The sequence below is a fragment of the Mytilus galloprovincialis genome, chromosome 3 (genome assembly GCF_965363235.1).
Source record: "Mytilus galloprovincialis chromosome 3, xbMytGall1.hap1.1, whole genome shotgun sequence".
NCBI lineage: Eukaryota > Metazoa > Mollusca > Bivalvia > Mytilida > Mytilidae > Mytilus > Mytilus galloprovincialis.
In genome coordinates, this window is record NC_134840.1 from 40586759 (window position 1) to 40614720 (window position 27962).

Below are 27962 nucleotides of genomic sequence, written 5' to 3' on the forward strand. Positions count from 1 at the left end.
TTTTTTTGAGAGGATTAATATTCAACAGCATAGTGAATTGCTCAAAGGCAAACATTTTTTTAAAGTTCATTAGACCACATTCATTCTGTGTCAGAAACCTATGCTGTGTCAACTATTTAATCACAATCCAAATTTAGAGCTGAATCCAGCTTGAATGTTGTGTCCATACTTGCCCCAACCGTTCAGGGTTCAACCTCTGCGGTCGTATAAAGCTGCGCCCTGCGGAGCATCTGGTCTATATCTAGTATATTGTAGATATAAGATCAGAACCATTTTTGTATAGAAATATGAAATACATAATTTATCTAACATATATTCACATATTAATAATTTACTGCCAGGTAATTTTCCATAAAAGTAATAAATATAATTTCTGGAAATGTATACTTTAAATTTCTGGAAACGAAGTATTGGAATTTTGAAAAATTAGCAGAAATGCAATACGCCCCCTCATCGTGGCATGGTCGAAGTATTATCTTTGTAAAAGGAAAGGCTTGGTATAATTATTTTCAAATGTTATGCACTGGAGAGTGTAGGAGATATGTATGATTATATCTTTTTATTTAAGACCTATATATTTATGTGTTATGAATACATTTTATATATTTATTCCCTGAACATATAATGTTATTTTATAGGAGAATAAAAGAATTGAATGAAAATAACATGAAGAAATTTATAGATGAAATAAAAAGACAGAAAATTAAACAAGGAAAGCAAATGAGCAGCTTACAAACTCATCATACCAATCAACTAGAGAAATTAACACAGGAAAATAAAAAGGTAAGGTATCATTAGATTAATGTGTAGAAATGAGCAGCTTACAAACTCATACCAATCAACTAGAGAAATTAACACAGGAAAATAAAAAGGTAAGGTATCATTACATTTAGGTGTAGAAATTAGGAGCTTACAAACCCATCATACCAATCAATTAGAGAAATTATCACAGGAAAATAAAAAGGTAAGGTATCATTACATTAATTGGTATTTTTTTTTATTCATATAATTTTATGAACATCATGGGGGACTATTTCATTAAAGACTAACTTTAAATTTTGAACAATATTTAATAAGATACAGATTAACTGCTTTTATTTTTTCATAAATTAATTTTTTGAAACATACTTTGAAATCTAGAACAGCAGTAAAAGTCCTATTCCTATTTCATGTGTTTTTTTTGCTGTGCTTGTACAGAAAGTTGTTAACCAATTCTGGAACCAATTTTATTCAAAACATTCAGAATTAGTTATCTTAAGCCTTTGGGTAACTATTTGTTTAGTAAAACACTATTTCAAAATGTATGTCTTGACTTCTAATGGTTATTTAAGAAATGACTGTAATATTTGTTCTGTCTATGAAGAAATAACATAAAAAATGTGGTGCACACTGAATAACGCGCATAGCGGGTTATTTACAGTGTGCACCACATTTTTTATGTTATTTCGAATAGACAGAAAAAATATTACAGTCATTTCTTATAATTTAATTCTAAATTCCATTTTAAACTGTAGAAAACCATGAAAAAACGTTGATGACATCACGGTCACATGACTAAATTATGTCTATGGGCTCATAACAAAATAACGTCAGCCAATCAGAAGACGCGTTACATCCAAAATTAAATTATAATGTTATAAATCATCAGATTGTAAATACAAAGACATAGAATTTCTGTTTTATATTTGTAGGAGCTAGACAAGTGTGATATGATTCTTAAAGAAGCTAAATTGGCTAGTAAGCCTGAGACTGATGTATGACACACACATGTTTGTATAGTGTTAATAAATTCTGTGTATATATGTACAGTGACCAATATATGTGTACAGTTTTAGATCTCAGTGCTTTGTTAGCTGTCATGTGTTTTACATAACAGTGTGTTGACCTATGTGCAATAATGTTCAGTATGATGTAAATATTGAACATTTTTAGTTTAAATCTCTACTTTTTGTTTTATATGAAATGAATTTCATGAAAATATTATAATCCTGGTGCTTTTGAAATATTGTACACTTTTAAAACTATCACATTCAAAAACTCTTTATCTGGTGTATTTCTGAACTTGTTTCAAATTAATGTTTGATCTTTTTTATAAAGTATTTTGAAATTTTTGAAATAGTGTATTCTTTTACTTACATTTGATAATCAGAAATTTAATAATTATGTATCAATCTGGACACAATAAATACTTTAAAGTTTGTATATTGAAATAAGTTCAGGCATTTATTTGTATCCTAATCTCACATTATTTAAAGATAATCATGATTAGCATCTTTTTATGCTCTATTTTTAGCTCACCTGGCCCGAAGGGCCAAGTGAGCTTTTCCCATCACTTTGCGTCCGGCGTCCGGCGTCCTGCGTCCGTCGTCCGTCGTCGTCCTGCGTCCGTCGTCGTTAACTTTTACAAAAATCTTCTCCTCTGAAACTACTAAGCCAAATTTAATCAAACTTGGCCACAATCATCATTGGGGTATCTAGTTTAAAAAATGTGTCCGGTGACCCCGCCAACCAACCAAGATGGCCGCCATGGCTAAAAATAGAACATAGGGGTAAAATGCAGTTTTTGGCTTATAACTCAAAAACCAAAGCATTTAGAGCAAATCTGACATGGGGTAAAATTGTTTATCAGGTCAAGATCTATCTGCCCAGAAATTTTCAGATGAATCGGACAACCCGTTGATGGGTTGCTGCCCCTGAATTGGTAATTTTATGGAAATTTTGCTGTTTTTGGTTATTATCTTGAATATTATTATAGATAGAGATAAACTGTAAACAGCAATAATGTTCAGCAAAGTAAGATTTACAAATAAGTCAACATGACCGAAATGGTCAGTTGACCCCTTAAGGAGTTATTGCCCTTTATAGTCAATTTTTAACCATTTTTCGTAAATCTTAGTAATCTTTTACAAAAATCTTCTCCTCTGAAACTACTGGGCTAAATTAATCCAAACTTGGCCACAATCATCTTTGGGGTATGTAGTTCAAAAAATGTGTCCGGTGACCCGGCCATCCAACCAAGATGGCTGCCACGGCTAAATATAGGACATAGGGGTAAAATGCAGTTTTTGGCTTATAACTCAAAAATCAAAGCATTTAGAGCAAATCTGACATGGGGTAAAATTGTTTATCAGGTCAAGATCTATCTGCCCAGAAATTTTCAGATGAATCGGACAACCCGTTGATGGGTTGCTGCCCCTGAATTGGTAATTTTATGGAAATTTTGCTGTTTTTGGTTATTATCTTGAATATTATTATAGATAGAGATAAACTGTAAACAGCAATAATGTTCAGCAAAGTTAGATTTACAAATAAGTCAACATGACCGAAATGGTCAGTTGACCCCTTAAGGAGTTATTGCCCTTTATAGTCAATTTTTAACCATTTTTCGTAAATCTTAGTGATCTTTTACAAAAATCTTCTCCTCTGAAACTACTGGGCTAAATTAATCCAAACTTGGCCACAATCATCTTTGGGGTATGTAGTTTAAAAAATGTGTCCGGTGACCCGGCCATCCAACCAAGATGGCTGCCATGGCTAAATATAGGACATAGGGGTAAAATGCAGTTTTTGGCTTATAACTCAAAAATCAAAGCATTTAGAGCAAATCTGACGGAGTGAAATTGTTTATCATGTCAAGATCTATCTGCCCTGAAATTTTCAGATGGATCCGACAACCGGTTGTTGGGTTGCTGCCCCATAATTGGTAATTTTAAGAAAATTTTGACGTTTTTTGTTATTATCTTGAATATTATTATAGATAGAGATAAACTGTAAACAGCAATAATGTACAGCAAAGTAAGACCTAAAGATAAGTCAAACATGACAAAAATGGTCAGTTGACCCCCTAAGGAGTTATTGTCCTTTATAGTCAATTTTTAACAATTTTCATAAAATTTGTAAATTTTTACTAACATTTTCCACTGAAACTACTGGGCCAAGATCATTATAGATAGAGATAATTGTAAGGAGCAAGAATGTTCAGTAAAGTAAGATGTACAAACACATCACCATCACCTAAACACAATTTTGTCATGAATCCATCTGCTTCCTTTGTTTAATATTCACATATACCAAGGTGAGCGACACAGGCTCTTTAGAGCCTCTAGTTATGTTTTATGAAAACTTTTGAATTCTGCTTTATACATTTTATTTGTAAGGAAAAACTTTTTTTATTTTATTTTATACATATATGGTAATCATGGTAGATCTTTATATTTCTATGTCAGTAAGAAACTAGTCTTTGTGCTCACAATAATTTAATTCATCATATATCATTTGAAATCCTAAATCCAACAATGATTAATGAAATAAATTGTTCCATTTAATAATATGTTCATTTAGATTTAATGTGATACCAAAGATCTTTGAATTAAATTGCTAATTTAATCTATCAGACTGGAATTTAAAACACTCCTTTTTTTAATTCACTTAGGGCTATTTAAATGTATGTGGTATTATTAGAGGACACATTTTATTTTAAGACATTGGTTGTTATTAATTAAGGGTTGTATGTCTATTTGATGTATGCAAATTTTTATTTCCAAACAGATAGTATGTTGGTTAATATTTTGGAAGTACTATCCAACAACCATTTTTAATTGAATAACATTAAGAGTTGTCTCCCATTTTGACAGGTATTTCCAGTTAAACTAAAGACTTTATTTATTGACAAATACCAGTTACCATTACCAGCCATTTTTGCAATAATAAACATGTTTCATAAATACTGCATACTGCTGTTTACTTCAAGCCATCATGTAAATTTTTAATTTTTGTTTGAAATTTTTACGGCAGGATAAACTTTTTATACGACCGCAAAATTTGAAAAATTTTTCGTCGTATATTGCTATCACGTTGGCGTCGTCGTCCGAATACTTTTAGTTTTCGCACTCTAACTTTGGTAAAAGTGAATGGAAATCTATGAAATTTTGACACAAGGTTTATGACCACAAAAGAACGGTTGGGATTGATTTTGGGAGTTTTGGTTTCAACAGTTTAGGAATTAGGGGCCAAAAAAGGGCCCAAATAAGCATTATTCTTGGTTTTCGCACAATAACTTTAGTTTAAGTAAATAGAAATCAATGAAATTTAAACACAATGTTAATGACTACAAAAGGAAGGTTGGTATTGATTTTGGGAGTTTAGGTCCCAACAGTTTAGGAATTAGGGGCCAAAAAGGGACCCAAATAAGCTTTTTCTTGGTTTTCGCACCATAACGTTAGTAGAAGTAAATAGAAATCTATGAAATTTAAACACAAGGTTTATGACCATAAAAGGAAGGTTGGTATTGATTTTGGGAGTTTTGGTCCCAACAGAATAAGGGGCCGAAAGGGTCCAAAATTAAACTTTGTTTGATTTCATCAAAATTGAATAATTGGGGTTCTTTGATATGCCGAATCTAACTGTCATGACTGTGTATGTAGATTCTTAACTTTTGGTCCCGTTTTCAAATTGGTCTACATTAAGGTCCAAAGGGTCCAAAATTAAACTTAGTTTGATTTTGACAAAAAATGAATCAGTTAGGTTCTTTGATATGCTGAATCTAAAAATGTACTTAGATTCTTGATTATTGGCCCAGTTTTCAAGTTGGTCCAAATCGGGGTCCAAAATTAAACTTTGTTTGATTTCATCAAAAATTGAATAAATGGGGTTCTTTGATATACCAAATCTAACTGTGTATGTAGATTCTTCATTTTTGGTCCTGTTTTCAAATTGGTCTACACTGAAGTCCAAAGGGTTCAAAATTAAACTTTAGTCTGATTTTAACAAAAATTGAAATCTTGGGGTTCTTTGATATGCTGAATCCAAAAATGAACTTAGATTTTTTATTATGGGCCCAGTTTTCAAGTTGGTCCAAATCAGGATCTAAAATTATTATATTAAGTATTGTGCAATAGCAAGTCTTTTCAATTGCACAGTATTGCGCAATGGCAAGAAATATCTAATTGCACAATATTGTGAAATAGCAAATTTTTTTTTAATTAGAGTTATCTTTCTTTGTCCAGAATAGTAAGCAAGAAATATCTAATTGCAAAATATTGTGCAATAGCAAGATTTTTTTTTAATTGAAGTTATCTTTCTTTGTCCAGAATCAACTTAAATCTTTGTTATATACAATATACAATGTATATTCACTTTTTACTACCAACTGATAAATTAAAATAATCTTTACCATTCAGTGATAACAAGCAGTTTTTTTTACATCTTAATATTTTATGATGTATTTAAATGAGTAGTTATTGTTGCAAACTCCATTAGAAATTTTAATTGAGATTAGTTTTGGAATAAGGGAAAGGGGAATGTGATTAAAAAAATTGGGTTCAATTTTTCTCATTTGAAATTTCATAAATAAAAAAGAAAATTTCTTCAAACATTTTTTTGAGAGGATTAATATTCAACAGCATAGTGAATTGCTCTAAGAGAAAACAAAAATTTTAAGTTCATTAGAACACATTCATTCTGTGTCAGAAACCTATGCTGTGTCAACTATTTAATCACAATCCAAATTTAGAGCTGAATCCAGCTTGAATGTTGTGTCCATACTTGCCCCAACTGTTCAGGGTTCAACCTCTGCGGTCGTATAAAGCTACGCCCTGCGGAGCATCTGGTTTCATCATATTACAGAATGAAAAAATTGCATGGATGTGATGTCCTTATATTAAGATGTACTTTATTTTAGAAAATATAAATGTGTCGTGGAAATTGAACTTTTACATTAATTTAGAAAAAAGATTTCTAAAAAATAAAGCTATTTATCAATTTCAAAAGCTAACTCTAGCACATTGCATGTCGTAACTTGTTGATTTCAACTGACAGATATTTTAAGATTCCAAGAAAGGAACATATTTGTATTCATGTGCATACCTACCTGTATGTGGTCTTCATTAAGATATTTTGATTCGCATGATAGTAAAATTTGAAATACAATTTCCAAGTTTAAGCCAATTTTAAAATAGAAAAACCTTCACACTTCAGTGAGAATTAAAACAAATCCTTATTACACCCTGGCAGGTTTATTTACACACTGTTCTTTGATGACAGTATTTAATTTCATCAATTGGAGATCTTAGAAAACACATACTGCAAATTGTTTGTTAAATCAAGTGTTATGAAGAGGTAATCAAGAAATGTCTTTGCCCTTACCATAATTTTTTAAAACAATCAATTTTAATATGATAGAAAGTATAAAGTGGATAGTTGTCTCATACTGCATCTCCTTATTTTTATATTCTAATTGGGTTTATTTTTACTTCTAAATATGAACTTTATGCATAAATTATTTAAAAGCCTTGAGCTTCTATTTATTATTATTTTTATTTCAAGCTTTAATCTCATTTTCATGTGCAAAATTGTTTTTGTTTCTATGAATTTTATTATTTGTTTTGTTTTGTTTATTATTTGTTAAGGGAGTTCTTAACATCCACTGAATTTTTACACAATCTCTATTTTTATATTGAATGCCTGTGGTTGAATTAGTGATACATGACATTTACAGTGGGCATTACATTTTAAAAGGATAGTTTTATATAACATCCTTTGGTGCCAAATTTCATACAGATTTTTCATCACTTCATAACATTAAATTAACTTATTTACAAATTGATTATTAATCAGAAACATCTAAATATTTTGGTAAAGCCAATTTTTCTCATTTCTTTTGATACGTTATTACAAACTCTCCCTTTTTTGGATGGATACAGAAAGTATCCCTACCTTATCATAATCTCTTTATAACAAGTAATATAAAGCAAATGAAATCAACAATAATGCTAAAATTGTAGACTGCAGTGCAAATAGAAAACTTACTGTACTTTTTTTTTAGTATAATCAGTCTATATTTCATGTAAATTCATGTGTTTAAAAGATATTATTGTTTAGAGTTTACCTTTTGTCTCACCTATAATGAAATTTATTGATAAGCAATGTCACTATGGTTACACCATTTCCTGTCTTTCTCCTAGATCCATCAGTATTTGTTTGGTGTAGCATACAATGTTACAAAGACCAATATGTTACATGGCATGATACAGCACTGTCCTTATTACCTAGTACATGCTGTGTTGGACTGAGGAATCTCAGATATATTTAATAGAAACCATACATGACAGGGCAACAATATTTAGTTTCTTTTTTTATAATTTGTATAATTAGACAGCATCTAACAATACAGGGTTATAAAAATGAATAATATGAAATGCAAAATAGGGTCCTATGGATAAACAGGCACCAAAGACAGAATAAAATATGACCTTGGCTTATTTAAAGTTTTTTCCTGTTCATTACTTCAAATAATACAATTGTGTATAGGATTTTTGGACATCTTTACAACAAAGCCACTTGATAAAAATGAAAACAAAATCAATCTTTTGGAAATGTATTTTAACAAGATATGACTTGAAGAATTGGTACACCACTTCCTGAAGATGACATATACATGGTGTTAAATAAACATTTGAACTTGGACTAAGACTCGGTAAAATCAAATATCTGCTGGCAGACCCAAGTGTAATGTTTTTGTGTAACAAAACAAAAAATGTATGTTTAGTTGTATTGAATATTTTTTTTTACCCTTTTACAAGCAATCAAAATGTATTATGGTTGGAGATGATTTTCTCTACTTAATATATCACTATCAGTCTAAGATCAGCAACTTCTAAAACATTGAGTTTCACCATTAACCATATAATGCAAAACAATTGACATTTGAATTAGTTATCTTACACAATATTATATTCTTTTGGCATATTCTTATTCATATGTTACAGTAATGATTTGACTTAAAATATGATTTATTGACAACAATTTTATGTTTATTTTGAATAAGAAACATTGCTTTATAATTGGTTATCTGAAGTAGCAAAACACATTGAATCTCATAAATTGAAAGAGACTGTAGTCATCAGGGTTTTGAAAGCCATTATATTTCTGAGAGATAGATTTTTTTGTAAATAAAATTGAGTTAACTAGATTTGCATTGTTGTAAAATTGTGTGCAGTTTAATACAAACAACTGAGGATTTTGTGCATTTTTATCTTTCTTTGTTTTGTCTCATAAATATTAATATGCAATTGTATTTATTATCTGTCTCTGTTTAAATAATCTGTTTCATTTAGGACATGTGTTTTATTTTAATCTGTTAGATTTGAAGATGAATTAGTACTAAGGTTGTTCTATTTAGGCATATTGGATACTGAAGGATGTTCCATTTTGATATATTGGATACTAAAGGCTGTTCCAATTAGATATATAGGATATTAAACTAGGTGGGTAATGCATTTCACATTCTCTAAAAAAAATAATTGGGTTTTTATTGGCATATTTTTTCCTGTAACAGTTAGTAACAGATATAGGGAAACAGTTTCAAAAAACCACATTACTGTAATTAACTAAGCATTTTAACAAAATATGGTATTGAAATCATAGAAAGAACGCTTAGAACGGATATGTGAAAGATAACACCAAATAAAACAGTTAAGAGAACCTGACATTTAAGTTACAGGTAAAATATCTCAACAGGTAGATATTAGGGTAATAGAAGCACATGCTGTTTTAATGATAGAATAACTTATAAGTCATGTCCCATCTTTTTCCTTACATTGAGAAGAGTTAGTCTTATGTACTGTGAGGAAATTTGAAAAAAGTTTTGTGTGCTCAAGATGTGTGTTATTTTTACAGTTATTTGCTATTAAGGAAACTTCTGATATGTGTACTGAATGAATTTCACCTCTTTCTCCTGAGGTCTGAATATTTATCAAAATTGCTACTCAGTTCATCTGTATTAATAGTCCCATTTATGCATTATTTCATGCAAAGTTTTCTATCAAATATCTTGATGTGCCATGTGATTGTGTAAATGTTCAAGACGAATAATGGTATTTTCATTAAGAACACTTTGTGCCAATTTAAGTCTTAAATTACATTCTATATTTTCCTGCATCTGTTGTCCTCTATGCACAGATTTATCACGATTAACATTAAGCAATATATTACATTCTGCTCAAAATGGTGCTACATACTGTGTTGATGGTTTCATTGTTACTTTCAGATGAATAACATTTTTGTAAGATTTTCTTTGGCATTCAGGTTATTTGAAGTGCATATAAGGTTTTTGTGTTCTAACTTTGAATACTATATCCCTTATTTTTTAGTTAAGACTTATAAGTGAAAATATGAAAAATAGTACCTGAAATTTCGAGACAGCATTTTATGAAACTGCATTATTAAGATATAATCAACAACTTTTCAGTAAATCAGTACTTATACTGCAGATGAAGTTACTTCTGTGTCTATTGGAACAGCCTTTATAGATTTTGTCAGTTTGTTTATAGTGTTTACATTGTAATTTTAAATAGGTTATTGATACTTATGTACTTGTGATCATTACAACTTATTATGGAGGTGATGCTTTGTATTTGATCTCTCAAATACTAGATAATATTTTGAAACTATAAGTGATAATGTCTGGTTTGCGTAACTGATATCCCTTGATTTAAGTTGTTTAAGATATACATTATGTTTAAATAGGACATTATTTTCCAATGACTAGTAAAGACAGATACAGTTCAAAGATTATAGAATGTTTTACTGTATTTATATGGAATAAAAACAAGTTATGAGTAACAAACAGCACAATGTTTGCTTGAAAAATCAGTCATTCTTTACAGTTATTGTTTTATTTGTGGTTTCACATCTGTAGACATCAGTTTGGACACAAAATATAAAATGTAAGCCATTCGATTTATATAACTGTAAATGTGTTTTCTGTTTCGTATATATAAAATTTAGTCCTGGTATCTATGATAAGTTTATTTCTATTGGATTTTCAGACAACAATATATTGATGAAGTACAGCATCTTATCCTAATTTGAGATTGAAGTAATAACTAATGCAAGTTTCTTCAATTTTTATAGTCCTTCCAAAGTTTTAAATCTAAAGATATTTACAGAAAAGGGATAACGTCAAATCATAGCTTTATGGTAATGTAATTGTAATTAGTTGTGTGTTTTAGCTTGTTACATGAAATCCTTGGCTTTCATCTAACATTTTCATTTTTAGGATTTTAAAATAATAAAAAAAATGATAACATTAGTTTTAATATCAATTGTTATAACTCATATTGACAAGTGTTATCTGTTTCCAAAATTTATTTGGAAAGATAAATCATATTCCTTGTGTTGCTATTATTCGAAAGAATATAACTAAGATGTTTTATGTTTTATAAGTTTTACGACCCCAAAAATTTTTTGGGATCGTATAATGGTATGATGTCGTCGTCTGCGTCGTCGTCGTCCGAAGACACATTGGTTTCCGGATCATAACTTTAGTTTAAGTGAATAGATCTTTATGGAATTTTTTCAGAAGGTTCAAAATGAAGGTTGGGATTAATTTTGGGGATGATGGTCCCAACCGTTTAGGAAAAAGGGGCCCAAAACAAGCATTTTTCTAGTTTCAGGATAATAACTTGTGTACAAGTATTTCAATTGCTCTGAAATTATATCGCAATGTTTAAAACCACAAGTAGAAGGTTTGGATTCATTTTCAGGGTTATGGGGCCAAAGTTTAGGAATTAAGGGCCAAAAAGGGGCCAAAACAAGCATTTTTCTAGTTTCCAGACAATAACTTGTGTGTAATTGTATGGATCTCTCTGAAATTGTACCACAACGTACCATATAACAAAGGGGAGGCTGGGATTAAGTTTTGGGTTAATTGCCCGAAATATGTAGGATTTAGGGGCCAAAAAAGGGCAAAAAAGAAGCATGTTTCTAGTTTCCAAACAATCATGACGATAACTTGTGTTTAAGTGTATGGATCTCTCTGAAATTATACAAGGTTCAATACTACAAAAGAAAGCATGGGATTGAGTTTAAGGGTTATTGCTCCAATGGGGGTTTCAAAAAGTGGGGAGGGGGATTTTTTGTTTACCATTTTTTTAAGGGATTCCTTTTTTTTTCAAAAATTTTCAAATTTCAAATTTTGAAAAGTTTCAAAAAGAAATATTCAATTGCACAGTATTGTGCAATAGATTTGTAAGATCTATGACCACATTAATTTTGTGACAAAAACCCATATTATGTAAAACAAGAGGCTGTCACAACGACAGCAAACCGGATTTATTAATATTTATTTGTGTCCTGGCAATATCACAAGAACCATTACTGATGAATGGTGAAAGTGAAAATCGTCAATATCAAATTTGACCTCCATTTTGTCATCAGTATCAACATCTTAAAATTTGAAAAGCTTAGATTGAATGGTTCATGAGTAAATGCAACAACGTGAATGGAAACGCCATTTCACAATCTTTCAAGAACCATAACTCCTGAACGGTAAAAGTCAAAATCGTCATTATTGAACTTGACCTCTAATTTGCCATCAGTAACAACATATAAAAATTTCAAAAGCTTTGGTTGAATGGTTCATGAGAAAATGCACGGACACGACTGGAAACACCATTTTTCAATCTTTCAAGAACCATAACTCCTGAACGGTAAAAGTCAAAATCGTCATTATTGAACTTGACCTCTATTTTGTCATCAGTTACAACATATTAAAATTTGGGAAGCTTTGGTAAAACAGTTCATGCGTAAATGCACGAACACGACTGGAAACACCATTTTTCAATCTTTCAAGAACCATAACTCCTGAACGGTAAAAGTCAAAATCGTCATTATTAAACTTGACCTCCATTTTGTCATCAGTAACAACATATTAAAATTTGGGAAGCTTAGGTAGAACAGTTCATGCGTAAATGCACGGACACGACTGGAAACTCCATTTTTCAATCTTTCAAGAACCATAACTCCTGAACGGTAAAAGTCAAAATCGCCATTATTGGACTTGATCTCCATTTTGTCATCAGTAACAACATATTAAAATTTGGAAAGCTTAGGTAGAACAGTTCATGCGTAAATGCAGGGACACGACTGGAAACTCCATTTTTCAATCTTTCAAGAACCATAACTCCTGAACGGTAAAAGTTAAAATCGCCATTATTGAACTTGACCTTCATTTAGTTGTCAGTAACAACATATTAAAATTTTAAAAGCTTTGGTTGAACGGTTCATGAGTTAATGCACGGACAACATTTGATTCCCGCCCGCCCGCCCGACCGCCCGCCCGACCGCCCGCCCGACCGACCGCCCGCCCGCCGTACATCCCCAAATCAATAACCGACATTTTTGTCACAAAAATCCGGTTAAAAATTGATCCCAATCCAAATTCAGACAGTATCAAGCTTGAATATTGTGACCAAATTTACCCCAACTGTTCAGGGTTCGACCACTGGGGTCGTATATAGCTGCGCCCTGCGGAGCACCTGGTTATGAGATCATACAGATAGTAAATTGCATCTGTAAATGATTTCCTTTTCCCCTTTGAAATCACTTTTTTTGTATGAATTGATACTTGCTTCGAAAAGTGCTGTTGGTTTTAGCTTGTCTGTGAATAATCAAAGTAGAGACATGACAAAAGTATGCTTTTCAGCAGAAAACACTTGATGTTAATATATATTTTTGGTTTGAAAAAATATTGAGAGCCCCTAACCTTCTGTCAATTATCTTGGTATAAGACCAGTATTTAACTCATGCTGGAATCATCTGTCCTGTCGTAAATATAAAAATAAGATGTGGTGTGATTGCCAAAGTGACAACTATCCACAAAAGTTCAAATGAAGTTGATTTTAGCAAGTATAGGGAACCATACAGACTTCAACAATAAGAAACACCATACCGTATGGTCGTATAAAAGTCCTCAAAATGAAAAATATGAATTGATTAAATTAAGAAAACAATGGCCTAATGTAGAACAAAACAATTAACTAAAACAAAGATGACAGACATGAACTAACTACAACCACTAAACTACAGTCTCCTGACTTTGAACACGCACATTCAGAATGTGTCGGGATTAAAAATATTTGTAAACGCTCAACCCTCTCCAAACCTGGATTAGTGATGTAACAGCCAACAAAAGAACAAACTATACAAATCAGATTAAAAGTAAGGGTCTGAGAGTACTCGCAGTTACTGACAGCTAGTTCTGGTTCGATAGTAAGCTTGACCTCTCACTTGTATGAAAGTCTCATATAATTCTGTTATATTGACATAAATGTGTGAGCAAAATAAGCAGACATATTTTGTAGAAAAAGTCAAAATTTGGGATACAACAGTCAACAATGTGTTGTAATCTTCATCACGATAAAAACAATCAAATATGCCAACAAAGAAAAACAAAATGGCATAAAGACACTCTATGAACACAACACATTGGTGTTAATAACTTGGAAACAGGTTTCGTTGAACACTTGGAAGATCCAGCAATATAACATATTTTGTAAGGATACAATTATATGTAGTTTAGGTATCCAATACAACGAAGGAAGATCCATTCTGACTCTGGATGAAATTCGGAAGAACATAGAACAGAGCTATATTATCCATGATTTTTTAGGGTAGTACATGTTGAGTTTCCAAAAAAGAAAATTCAAATAAAGGCACCGCAGTACACTGCTGTACAAAAATCCTAAATTGATTAAAAGAAGACAAATCCGGGTTACATAGTCAAACCGATAGAACACATCAACTATAAGAGGAAAACAACGAAACAACAAAAAACACTGAAGCGCAACAAAAAACAAACGCCAATGCAATATACAAAGGGACGAACTATTTGATAACAACTGACATTTCTTGACTTGGTACAGGACATTTTAAGAGAAAATGGTCATTTATGGAGCAGTTTTTATAATGTGATTTCACACTAAAACGCTAAAACGATGTTTTAAAATCTTTATCTGCGGGGACAAGAACATATTTGTACTGGAGTAGGTGTTTTGCACTATTTGGGTTATCTACAACCTAATTCTTCTCTATTCAGTAGAATGTTGTTAAATATTTTGAGCTTTAGTTTTTGTCGAGCCTGCAACTTTTGTTGCAGAAAGCTCGACATAGGGATAGTGATCCGGCGGCGGCGGCTACGGCGGCGGCGTTAGCTCACTTCTTAAAAGCTTTATATTTTAGAAGGTGGAAGACCTGGATGCTTCATACTTTGTATATAGATGCTTCATGTTACAAAGTTTCCGTCAGTCACATGTCCAATGTCCTTGACCTCATTTTCATGGTTCAGTGACCACTTGAAAAAAAAGTTCAATTTTTTTGTAATGTTGAATTCTCTCTTATTATACGTAATAGGATAACTATATTTGATATGTGCGTACCTTGCAAGGTCCTCGTGTCTGTCAGACAGTTTTCACTTGACCTCGACCTCATTTCATGGATCAGTGAACAAGGTTAAGTTTTGGTGGTCAAGTCCATATCTCAGATACTATAAGCAATAGGGCTAGTATATTCAGTGTATGGAAGGACTGTAAGGTGTACATGTCCAACTGGCAGGTGTCATCTGACCTTGACCTCATTTTCATGGTTCAGTGGTTATAGTTAAATTTTTGTGTTTTGGTCTGTTTTTCTCATACCATATGCAATAGGTCTACTATATTTGCTGTATGGAATGATTGTTAAGTGTACATGTCTAGCGGGCAGATGTCATGTGACCTTGACCTCATTTTCATGGTTCAGTGGTCAAAGTTAAGTTTTTGAGTTTTGGTCTTTTTATCTAATGCTATATGCCATAGGTCAACTACTTTGGTGTATGGAAATATTTTATGATCTTTATGTCAGTCGAGCAGGTTTTATTTAACCGTGACCTCATTTTCACGGTTCATTGCACAGTGTTAAGTTTTTGTGTTTTGGTCTATTTTTCTTAAACTATAAGTAATGTGTCAACTATATATGTTGTATAGAAGCATTGTTAGCTGTACCTGTCTGCCTGGCATGGTTCATCTGACCTGGACCTCTTTTTCAAGGTTCATTGGTCTTTGTTTAGTTATCTTGGTAAATGTTAAGTTTATGTGACAGTTGTAATAACGCTTAGCTTTATACTTAGGACTATCAACATAATATCAATGATTAGTATAGAAGGCGAGACATTTCAGCGTGTGCACTCTTGTTTAAAATGCGCCGCTTATATTCCTTATTCATCATCCTTATTCATAGTATTGAGCTCACCAATTTGCTTTAATAACTTCTGTCTCTGTAATTTTGGTGCCTCTATGGTACTAGGTTGTTCCTATAGTTGCCGACTGATATTTTCATAGTCTACTTGAAACACAAACTGCAAAAGATCTTTTTAGTCTTCTGGTAAAACATAATCAGCAGATTTGTAGAGGTTTGATGGTTGCTGCGATTCATATTTATAAGTCTATGAAAATAACTGGGATTATTCATTATCTGTTGATAAAGATTTTGCCGTCTAATAGCTAGTTCGGTTCTCACTTTACTCCGCAGTTTCCTTTCTCTGATTTACGTTCTGTTGCTACAGGATGTTAACCAACACCTTTCTATTGTTATAAATAATAGATATAGGAAGATGTGGTGTGAGTGCCAATGAGACAACTCTCCATCCAAATAACAATTTATAAAAGTAAACCATTATAGGTCAATGTACGGCCTTCAACACGGAGCCTTGGCTCACACCGAACAAAAAGCTATAAAGGGCCCCAAAATTGATAAGACTGTATTATGTTATCAGTTTTTTGGCTACCAGTGTTACTTTTGTTTTTGGACCCTTTAGTTGTAAGAGTTAGTAAATTCTGTCTGTGCTTGCGTCAATCTGGTAATTTATGCATTTTGCAACTGCTTTTTTTCATTTAAGTCGTTGTCCCTGGTAAATGGTGAAAGGGTGAAAGTGCTTTTTAAAATGTTTAATTCTGCCACACTTTGTTTTGTTCCTTCCCAAAGTCACACGACTCTAATTCAGTGGTTTCTACATGCAATATTTGTGGTTTTATTTACTATTGGTTTAGCTTTAATGACGTCACATGCATATTCTTTAATTTGTCTTTATGGATATTAGTTTTACTGTTTAGTCTGTTTTTGGTGATATCCATTTGACGTGACTCTGTGCTTATACATCTCGTCATGTGTTATTGTTCTATGCTAAATTTTGCATTCTATTCTAATTTTTGCTTATGTGCTTTTTCTATATGACTTTTGAAATTCTTTAATCCATATGACGTGGCTCTGTACTTATGCATCCCGTCATTGTGCTGTTGTTCTTTGATATTTTTTGTATTCTTGTCATCCATTTTTGCTAATGTGCTGTGTCTATATGCCTTTTTGTTTTTTCTTTAATACATATGACATGGCTCTGTACTTATAAATCCCGTTATTGTGCTATTGTAAATTTTTGTATTCTTTTTTTTTTTTTTATTTTTTGCTAATGTGCCTTGTCTATATGCTTTTTTGTGTTTCTTTGTTACATATTTGTTTGTTTTATAGTGATTAAGATTATAACACAAATGTTAACGACTGTATCCCTATTTTTGACATTTATACCTATTATGTCTGGGTTTTTGTTCACACATCGTTGTCAATATAATGGAATTTGATGCAACTGTCATACAAGTGAGAGGTTTAGCTAGCTATAATACCAGGTTGAATCCACCATAATCTACATAAGAAAATGCCTGTATCAAGTCGATATATAAGTTGTTATCCATCCGTTTGATGTATTTTAGCTTTTGATTTTGCCATTTGAATATAGACTCTCCTTTTTGAAATTTCCTCTGATTTCAATATTTTGGGGATTTTTCTTTTTTATCGTTCAAATTGGTTCCCAGTTTATTATTTCTCAATGTTGAACACCACTCGGACTGTCTGGAATGTCTTTATTAAAAGTTCGAGTTCTTTTTATATATTTATTAAAATCGTGTTTATGATGTACCACTTATTGTTCAAATTGTATCTTTTACTTCCAAAGACGATAAGAACTGTCTTTTTAATGGACATTATATATAATTTTCTAGTCCGAAGACAGTTTTGTTCTCTTTAACACATTCCCTGTTTCCATTCTCAATTCTATTGACGACATAGCTCAGGAACTCTATTAACATCAGGTATCTTCAATAGTAAGTATATCATGTTGGTTAAAATCATTTTTATTGTGTAATAAATTTATTTACAGAAGAAATGAACAATGTGAAATGACAAAAGCATAAATGACAATTTGACAGATTATTTAAATGTGCATAAAATTCCACATCTTTTCATCACATTGAAAGCTTCAATCTTTCCATACCATTTTTGAGCATTTATTATTAATTATATATATAAAAAAAGAAGTATGTCAGATACTTGTACACATACAAAATGCATTGGTGTAGATAAGAAAGCATGTCACAATGACAACACGTTATTGGTTTATTTTAACCTATTTTCGCAATGATTTATACATTAGAGGCCAGTTGAAAGTTCTTATCTGTAATTTTTGTTAAAAGCAATGAACACAAGATTTACTTCTTTTCGAATGAAAAATATATATTCATTTTTGATATTTCATAAAATTTTGGTACATGTATATTTTGATAGGAATAACCCTTATTTTTGATTATTTTGAATAAGTGGGCCAAAGATAAAAAAAAATCATTATTATTACCAAAAAGATATCGAAATAAGTAGTTTCAACTGGCCCATAAACAATATTTTCATAAGTGACGACTATATATAATAAAAATAGAAAAAATGTGCATTGGATGAAAAAACCACAGTTTAACACGTACAAATACAAGAAATTTAATTTCTCTGCAACATTTAACATAGGTTACATAATAAATTTTATGGCAAATGGTGTTTCATGGGGAATATTATAATTGTTACTATTTGTAAAGTTGTTACACATATGTACTATTGTTATTCATTAACATTTGTGATATTTTACAAAATTGATGGTTGTATTATGGAGATTGTTGCTACAATGCATAATACTATTTGCAACAACTCTTTGCAGTGAAGTCTATTAAGAAAACAGTTTCAATTCAACGTATCTGTATTGGAAATGCTTAAGTGTTTATCTTGGTGGTGTGAATATTTGAAGATTTTAACAGTAATGTATACCCTATATTTCTCTTGTGCATAGGAACTTTAAGTGATATTTTTAGTCATGTTAACATGTACATGCATTGCTTTTTTTGCTTTATACATGACAACTTTTTATTAGGTAAACGGGTTCTACCATTTATTCATCCATTTTTTAGACATACAAGTTCTCACATTCATAAAAAGTGCTAATAATACTATATAATCTACTGTGCTTATTGAGCAGTATCTTCATTAGTATGTACAAAGTAAAATGAAAATTTGCATATACGATAGTCGCCCTTTAATTGATATATGTTTTCAAAATTTATTCGGATTTCGAGAAACACATTATGTTACATTATCCAAATATTTTTTTGAACTTTTGCCTCATTTTAATATATCCGTAAGACATTTTTTTAATATTTGTGCTGGACTATTAATCTTACGCTTCTCGCATCCTTTTCATGAAACATCTATGAAGGCGGCTGTTATGTCTTTCGAAATGATCAGAATGCATTATATAACCAGCTTTTCTCAGAAGCTTGTCCAATAATTGATGAAAAACCCTACCAACTTGTAGGGGATATATTTATAACACATTTAAAAGAATTATTTGGCCAAAAAAAACAAATACATATATTCATACAGTTTACAGAAGTTTATATGGTTAACAGACTGTGATGCTATACCCATTAATATATCGAAAGCTCAATTTTCGTAGCAAAGCAAAGGAAATAATAGTTAAGTTAAGTTCAATTCAGTTAAGATAATAAAAAAGACCATGGTAGAAGAAACCAGACAGTTGGAAAGAAAAGTGGTGATTGACCCCCAGTGACAAATGTTGAAGTTTTGTCCAACTTTCACTTTTCACTCCCCATTTTTAAAATCCAATCTACGAAATCCTTAAATGTCGTAAATTCCAACGAAACCATATAATCTTCTCTTTTATTGGTTTATGTATTTTCATTATAATTTTTAACGACAAAGACGTTTCTCTGCTGGTTGACAAGCGTAATTAAAAAAATTAGGCATCATCGTATTAATAAATTTAACTAACAATATCTATAAATTATATACAAAATGACAGGAACATTCATAAGTGGAATTCTCTAAAATCAAAGGTTAATAACAAATTGTATTATAGCGCTTACCCCAAAAGATGTGGTTAAATAAATATATAATAAATTATCACAGTTAGAAAATATCAACAGAAGAAAATCACATACGTTCATAGCATATCTTTGAAAATTATGTAATGTAATATGACTGTTTAATAATAAGGAGAACTTCAAAATTCAATTTAAATACATTTTATATGATAGAAACAAATTATAAACTCAAGACGTACAAGTCATGAAAAATACGAATAAATCAAATCCTACCGACTCTTGATAGATAAAAGTCAAGCCTTCAATTCTTTTTAGCATTGGATTAAAGTTTAAAAAATCATGGGTCGTACAGAGAAAATATAAACAATAAAAATCAAAATGTGAAAATTACTTACATTGGAAGATCAGAGTAAAATAAAACTGGCAAAATATGGCAAGCACTAAGGTTAAATTCTAAATGAAATTTATATTTTTAACGAAAAACTGCTATTTAGAATAATGAACTTAGTGTAATGTTTGGTTTATTGTTATGAACTGGCTTCATTAACTATCGGATCGATATGGACTTTTATATTATCATTATTAATATAAACCTGTATATTATCATTAGTCACTGCATAAATAGGAATAAATCGTTTTCGTTAAAGGAGTAGGGGCAATAAGCCCCTTATTTGGCCCAAAAATTACTGCAAATTTAAAAGTTATCATACATATTTTTAAATTACTGAAAAGTATCTCAGGTAGAAGGTATTCAGAAAAACAAAATAATTTTGGACATTGAACAAGTTATCATGGCAACAAATCATGCCTTAATTTGTATATTTTGTAAAATTTTGTGATTTTCCTTGTTTTTCATCAAATGTTTAAGTATATTTTCGATTGGAAAAGTATGTGCGCACCCAAGAAACAACTTTATATTTGGTGAGATTTTGTCAATAGTAATAATAAAGCTTCAGTTAAATTATTGTGTTGTTTCTTGGCTGCGCACGATGTTTCCACACCAGAAATAAAGACAGAAAACTGCATAAATTCTGAATTTTCATCGTTTTTGTGAAAACAGTACATTTTATGACGTAATTGTGACGTCATCACATAAGAATCTTAATGCTCTTCATTTATATTTCTTGACCCTATGCATTTCTACAGATTATGTGCCAATTTGAAAAAGTTATCAAACATTTTATTTTCTTGGGCCAAAACCAGGCCTTAATGCCCCTACTCCTTTGCATTTTTATTTCTAGAAATTGTGACACGTGAGAAACACCTAATCTATCAATAATACTATTACGACATTATTTGGTAAACATGCCTCTATATTAACTTGGTTTTTTTAAATCTAAATTAATACCATAAATCATGGACGGAAAAAAAAGAAACATTTTGTTTTATAGATTTTTTTATTAATAAATATATAAATATTTAAATTTAAGAATTGAAAACAAGAATTATTTTATGAATACAATTCATTTAAATATTCATTTAAAACGAGTATCACGACCTTGCAGTTCACATTGGACAAATTTTCTTGCAAGCGCATACTTTCTATTAATCGAGTAAAACAAATAAGAGAACCCACATTTATTTCCATCATAATCTCTTAGAAACTAGATACTAGAAAAATATGTTCAACCATCCTTCAAAATAAGCAAATTAAACATACGATCGAGATAAATATTTTTGCAATTAATCTACAACGCTGTTTGATATATTTTTTCTAAAAAAATATTCGGTACGTGTATCAATTGGAAATTTTAACATACCAAAAATTAAAACAAGTAATGACATTCGATGCTTTTCCCGTTTCTAAAGCTTGCATACTTCGATCAATGTAAAAAGGTGATTATAAATGAAAACATATGTTAATCCAGCCTTACCATTATATTAACAATTCTTCTTGATGTTGAAATTGCCATTTTTTATTGGAGTAATTAATCGGACTGATAATTATTTATATTTCAGGTTATAGGTACGCAAACGGGCGATTACACATTTGGCAAAACCTCAATTTCCTCAATATTGGAGACGAAATAGGCTTCAGGAGTAAAAAAAAATCAAATGTGGTATCGTTGATGAGCATTTTATAGGCACATTCTGAACAATAAATCAATATTGAAAAGATATAGTGAAAATTTGAAACCACTTTGTAAGTACTTTTCATGAATCAATATAATCATTTTGAAGAAAGAAAAAAAGGTTTTTGTTATCCCCTTCTCATTGTAACTATCGGCGTATCATGTTACTTTGACTTTTTAAGACGTCAGTAGTTGAAACATTAATTGAGCATCTGTACCTGAGCATTTTTGTCACCAACTATTAATATTAATATCATTGTTATGTACAACCTTAACACTTGCAAGAAAATTCATACAAAGAAAGCAGTCACGGTAAAACGATATCTTGTCAAATTTAGATCTTGGCATACAGCACGTACTTTAAACAATGGCTTCACAAGATTTTTGACCGTTTCAAGCTGAATGGTTTTATTTTGAAAACGGCGAAGAATATATAAAAAAATGAAAATAAAACGACAGTATTCATTTGTATATTGATTTCAGTCAAACAACAATTCCATTAGTTATAAAATAATATAAGCTAAAAAAAATCCTTATCTTATAAAAAAAGAAAAAGTATCTATTTACTAAATAGCTAACATTTTATAACATGAGACACATCTAAGTAAGAGTTATTTGAAACATGACATACATTCGATGAATATTGAAACGTCAATAAGCATTTAAGTTGCAACTAATGTTACTATAGAAATTCACAGAACTGGTTTCTATAATCAAACAAAAAAAATTGAAAGTCTCAAATCAAACTCCGCTTGTTGCTTGAAGCTTTATGAAAGGAAATACAAAAAAGTCATGTCATTAAAAATATGCAGTTGTCCAGATAATGAAGATTAATTTGGGATTCCACATTACTGCTGATTTCTTAGTTGAATCGCTTCACAAACATAGCAAGTTACTTCAATGTCGTCTGGTCTGATGTAGAGTTGTCTAATTGGTAGTCAGACCACATCTTCTTATTTTTTAATGATAATGTTAATATTAAGCAAGCAGTAAAAGGATTTAATGGCTACAATGTATATAGTATTTTAACTTTATATTCTATATCATCAGGAACAACATGTATTTTTTGTTAGAATACATCTCTTTTAATTTTTTAAATAGAATTTTGAGGGAAATGGCTCTTGTATATACTGTGACTTACATTTGCAGTAACAGAAATCAGTTCTGAGAATATTAAGATTTAACGTTATTTAGTTGCAAATAAGAGTTAATATTTGAAAAAAAATATGTACATAATAATTAATAAATTGCATCCCAGTACCAGGCTAATGGAAAGACGTTCAGTGTATGAGTATAATTTATGCCAATTAATTGCTCTGACAATCATTTCACGTATTTTGGTAAATTATCTATCTACACTGCATAAAACACAATCACCGCATGACGATTAAGAAATCCAGCATTCCTGTTATGTTTCATATTGACACACGTTTGAAGTATAACTGTACAAGTTAATGAACTTGTAAAAAAGGAATAAATTTCTGATCACGCAACTACGTCACTGTCAGGTCCTAATTCTACTGTTCTGTTTTCTGATGGTGATATAACTATTTCTATATCATTTTCTGCTTGTTCATCCTTTTGTTCTTCCTGAGAAACGTTTTGAGTCGCCTCGTTGTAGGATGGTGGTGGAGGCGGTAAATCCCCTCTTACGTGTTGATATTTCCGCCATCTTCTTTGAATGACCCTTGCTGCATAATTCATTACTTGTCTTTTCATGGTTGAACTGACAACATTATATTCCACTTTTGCTTTATCTTGTTGTAACGGATTAACTCCCATGTCTGTATTATCTAAGTTTTCCGAACCTAAGAAGTTTTTAGTCAATGCGTCTAATATATCTCTACAATACATTTTATCATCATCACAAATTGGAATATCAAGTTTAACTAACATGAAATGGTTTGGTTTAGGAAGTCGTAGAGGTTCCTCCAAATAGTCAACAAAATCCGATAATTTATCCAAATCAATAAATTGAGTTGCATTCGGATCATAATGCTCCCATTTTTCATAATACATATCAAAATCGTCAGGAGTTAATCCGTGTTGCACGTCCTCAGTTGCCTGACTAAAGTTTTCTAATATGACGGCAATATACATGTTAACAACCACTAAAAAGCTAATAATGAGATAAGATACTAAATAAGCAACAGCAATACCGTAAGAACCACAGTTTGGTGGATCAGCATTTCGATTACAATCGTCAGTTTTATTTCCTTCATTTTCATTTATTAAACCTGCTAGGGTATCGCTCCATCCTGCAGATGTACACATTTGAAAAAGCATAATGATACTACGCCCGAATGTTTCAAAATTGAATGCATCATCTAGGCCATGAGTATGTTTTACATTCATGAAAAAGCTCATTCCAAACGTTGCATAAATAAACATCACTAAAAATAGCAATAAGCCGATATTGAAAAGTGCAGGTAAAGAAACGGCCAATGAAAACAATAATGTTCGAATACCCTTGGCAGATTTAACTAATCGTAAAACTCTACCAACGCGGAAGACTCTTACTACACGAAGTAAAGTCGGTGGTACAAGTAAAGCCTCCATAGCATCCTTGATTGCAACACCTAATAAAAAGAGTAATTATTAGATTCAACAAGTATATACAATATATTTACTGCAAAAGAAAAAACAACCTTTGTTCATAAAGTTTATTCAAATATTACTATTATTTTCCAAGAATTTATTTCATACCAGAGATACTTTATTAATATTCTCAGTATCGATGTTCTTTGTTTGCTCCGTGGAATTTTATTCGTGTAAAAAAAGCTTTACAGTGCATTTTTTATAGATTTTTTTTGGCAAACTTGTAGTATACAAATTCATTTATATTGGTTAAAGATATCTTTCAATGTCAAATTTCACAAAAGACAACTAGCAGCAACTATGTTACCATGCAAATGAATCTTGCAGTAAGTTTGCGGCAAACATATTTATGCTAATAAGCTTGCAACCTTGCTGGTAACTTTTTAATATCATTTTTGTTTGCTGATGCTTGTCTTCAGGAAATTACAGGAACTACACATAAACCAATGTCATGTTCGTAGACACATTCAATTTATCGCATTTGAATTTTAACACATTTTAATTCTTTTGAAAAAAAAACTACATTCATATATACATGCATTGAAAGAATACTTGCAAACTTGACTTATGATTAAGTGAATATATTTAAAGAAATACATGTTGTACATACAAGTACTTCATGTTTAAATTGGGGTCATACCTTCCGCCATTGTATAAATGTACTTTGGTTTTTTCTTTGTATTCTTGGCTTTCATTTTTGCTTATGTGGTTTGTTTATAGAGTGTCTATATGCCATTTTTGTTTGTTGACTTTTGTTCCTTTTTATAGTGATAAAGATCATAACACAATGTTGACTGCTGTACCCCAATTATTGTCATTTTCACTTATTTGTCTTTGTTTTGCTCATACATTGTTGTTAAATTAATTGAATTCTATAAGACTGTCATACAAGTGACCGGTTTAGCTAGCTATAAAACAAAGTGTTATCTATATATATGTGCATAAGAAAAGTATGTTGTTTTTCCATTCGTTTGATGTGTTTGGACTTTTGATTTTGCCATTTGATAAGGGACTATCCGTTTAGATTTTTCCTTGGTGTATTAAGTTTTTGGTTAATTTTCTTTTATTAGTAGGTCTATATTTAATTAAATGCATTCAATATACAAAGGAAATATATTAAATAATTTGGGAGCCCAATTCAGCTTCTTAATTCAGATGCATTGATTCTAGAAAAACAAAACAACAGTAAATAAATAAGCTGATGTCCCAGCAATGGTATATAAGTCCGTTAAACCTGTATGTGAAAGAAGCAATGTATATGATGTAAATGCAAATGTAATAACTTTTTTTAAAAGCACTCACCTAATATGGATAAAACAACTACAACAAAATCAAATACATTCCAAGGAATCTTGAAGTAAAACCAGCGAAGAGCTAAAAGTTTGAGCACACATTCTACGGTAAAAACGACGATGAATGACATATTTATATATGTTAAAACGGTCGAAAACGTTTCAGTCATGTTGTGGTGTTCTAGTGTCATTGTAAGCATGTTTAACATAATCACAATCATGATTCCAATATCAAACGCTTGATTAGTAACCAGATCATACATCTTTCCCAATGGCCAAAACTGAAAAATGTATAAAAACTATCAACAAAAAGACAGATGTACAAATGATAGCAATGACATTCTTGATATGAAATGGAATTGACTATTTGTATCACAGAAATATTATGCACCTTGTATCGGAATTGGAATTGATTGAACAAATATGTACCCTAATAAACCGACGAAGCTTCTGCAACGATCTGATAAAATATTGATTTCCTGTACTAGTATATTATTTGTATCCGGTAATTTATTATCTATATCCAGTGGGGGATTTTGAATTTTCTTGAGTTATAACTTGCATGTTTATTTTGTGTTGTTGTGTTGCTCACTCATTGGCGAATCTCTTCCTTTCTCCGGTATGATGAAAAAAATGCTTAAAAGAGTGGACAGTTGTCTCATTGGCAATCATACCACATCTTTTTTTTTTATATTAATATGTGTGTCAGTTTATTTGATTTGACTGAATAACTTTTGTTATAACAAACAGCACTTAGTAAATAAATTCCTGTTGAAATTTTTTTGTCTAAACAAGGGACGACTTATTAAGATTGACATAATTCTTAAATAATATATTTATTTGTTTCGTTGTAGACCACGTTTGTCTTTTTTTGGATGTTCTCTTTATGGTATGCTGTTTATCATTTATGGATCCTCTCGCATCTTTTGTTATGATACAACTATTTATTGTTAAAATGAGTGCCGAATTAAACGTTCTGTTTTGATATATTATACATTAAAGTGGAAGTGATATTTCAATTTCCTAAATATATAAAGGATAATAATATTGATACACACAGAATCATAAGTTATAGACGATACCATATTAATGAAGTACAAATCACGTGAGGCACAACATATACATGATGGTTGAAAAAGGATATATAGTCAAACCTGCCGAATAGAGCACCCGTATTAAGCGAAAAACATTGTTAAAAGACTACAATTTTTAGATCCCTTTGTAGTACATTTCATATAAATTAAACCTGTATTAAAATACCACCTATCTTAAGAGACCACATTTTTTGCTCTCCCTTAAGTGGTTCTTTAAAACAGGGTTGACTGTATTACAAAAAGTTTAAAGTGAGATTTATGTTTATGTATAAACTGTAAAAAAAATATTAGAGAAATTTGTAAACATGCAAAATACAACACAAAGGTTTATATAAGTACAAATGATATATAACTTGCATTTGTGATATACTAACAAGTATTTAACAAATAGTTATGAAGTATCATGATCAAATGAAATGTATGATGGCATTAAAAACCTCATTTCACTTTAACTCGACAACAAAAGTATTTAACTTTTATATCTCATTAGTTTGTTGTATCCCACTTAAGGAAAAGAAATATGAAATTACAATCACCACAAAGCATGCCCCATGGAATAATTGTCGTGAAATGTTCAAAGCTAAATAGTTTTATTATTTTATAAAAAATAGTTAAAATAATAAGTCGTGTAATCGATTCAACCTCCTAGCCTTCCGTGTTTTGTAACACAAATATCAGCATTATTTTGTCTTAAACTAAACGAACATTTGAAGAAATGTAATAATACATAATACATCATTGTCAACAATCCACTAGTATGGTGCTTATCAATTTATATACTTATACTTATAAACGTTTAGTTATTGTTTATTTTTACATTAGCCTTGATTATTTTGTCGTTGTCGTATTTGGAGTATTCAAACTAGATTTGAAAGTATATATTAA

At 30.8% G+C, this 27962-nt stretch overlaps 2 protein-coding genes across 15 annotated transcripts in view; one reads left to right on the forward strand and one right to left on the reverse strand.

The window, feature by feature from the left end:
- LOC143067931 (1-phosphatidylinositol 4,5-bisphosphate phosphodiesterase beta-4-like) overlaps positions 1 to 2286 on the forward strand; it is a 108232-nt gene extending 105946 nt beyond the window's left edge. For all 4 annotated transcript variants that reach the window (XM_076241557.1, XM_076241559.1, XM_076241560.1 and 1 more), the window contains 2 exons: positions 639 to 783; positions 1692 to 2286. In XM_076241557.1, the coding sequence (XP_076097672.1) occupies positions 639 to 783; positions 1692 to 1760 (214 nt within the window). In that variant the 3' untranslated portion in view covers positions 1761 to 2286. The remainder of the gene's footprint in view (positions 1 to 638; positions 784 to 1691) is intronic.
- A 19219-nt stretch (positions 2287 to 21505) lies between these two features.
- LOC143067932 (sodium channel protein para-like) overlaps positions 21506 to 27962 on the reverse strand; it is a 99281-nt gene continuing 92824 nt past the window's right edge. For all 11 annotated transcript variants that reach the window (XM_076241573.1, XM_076241563.1, XM_076241567.1 and 8 more), the window contains 2 exons: positions 25994 to 26264; positions 21506 to 24672 (listed from right to left, as the gene is read on the reverse strand). In XM_076241573.1, coding sequence (XP_076097688.1) covers positions 23579 to 24672; positions 25994 to 26264 — 1365 coding nt within the window. In that variant the 3' untranslated portion in view covers positions 21506 to 23578. The remainder of the gene's footprint in view (positions 24673 to 25993; positions 26265 to 27962) is intronic.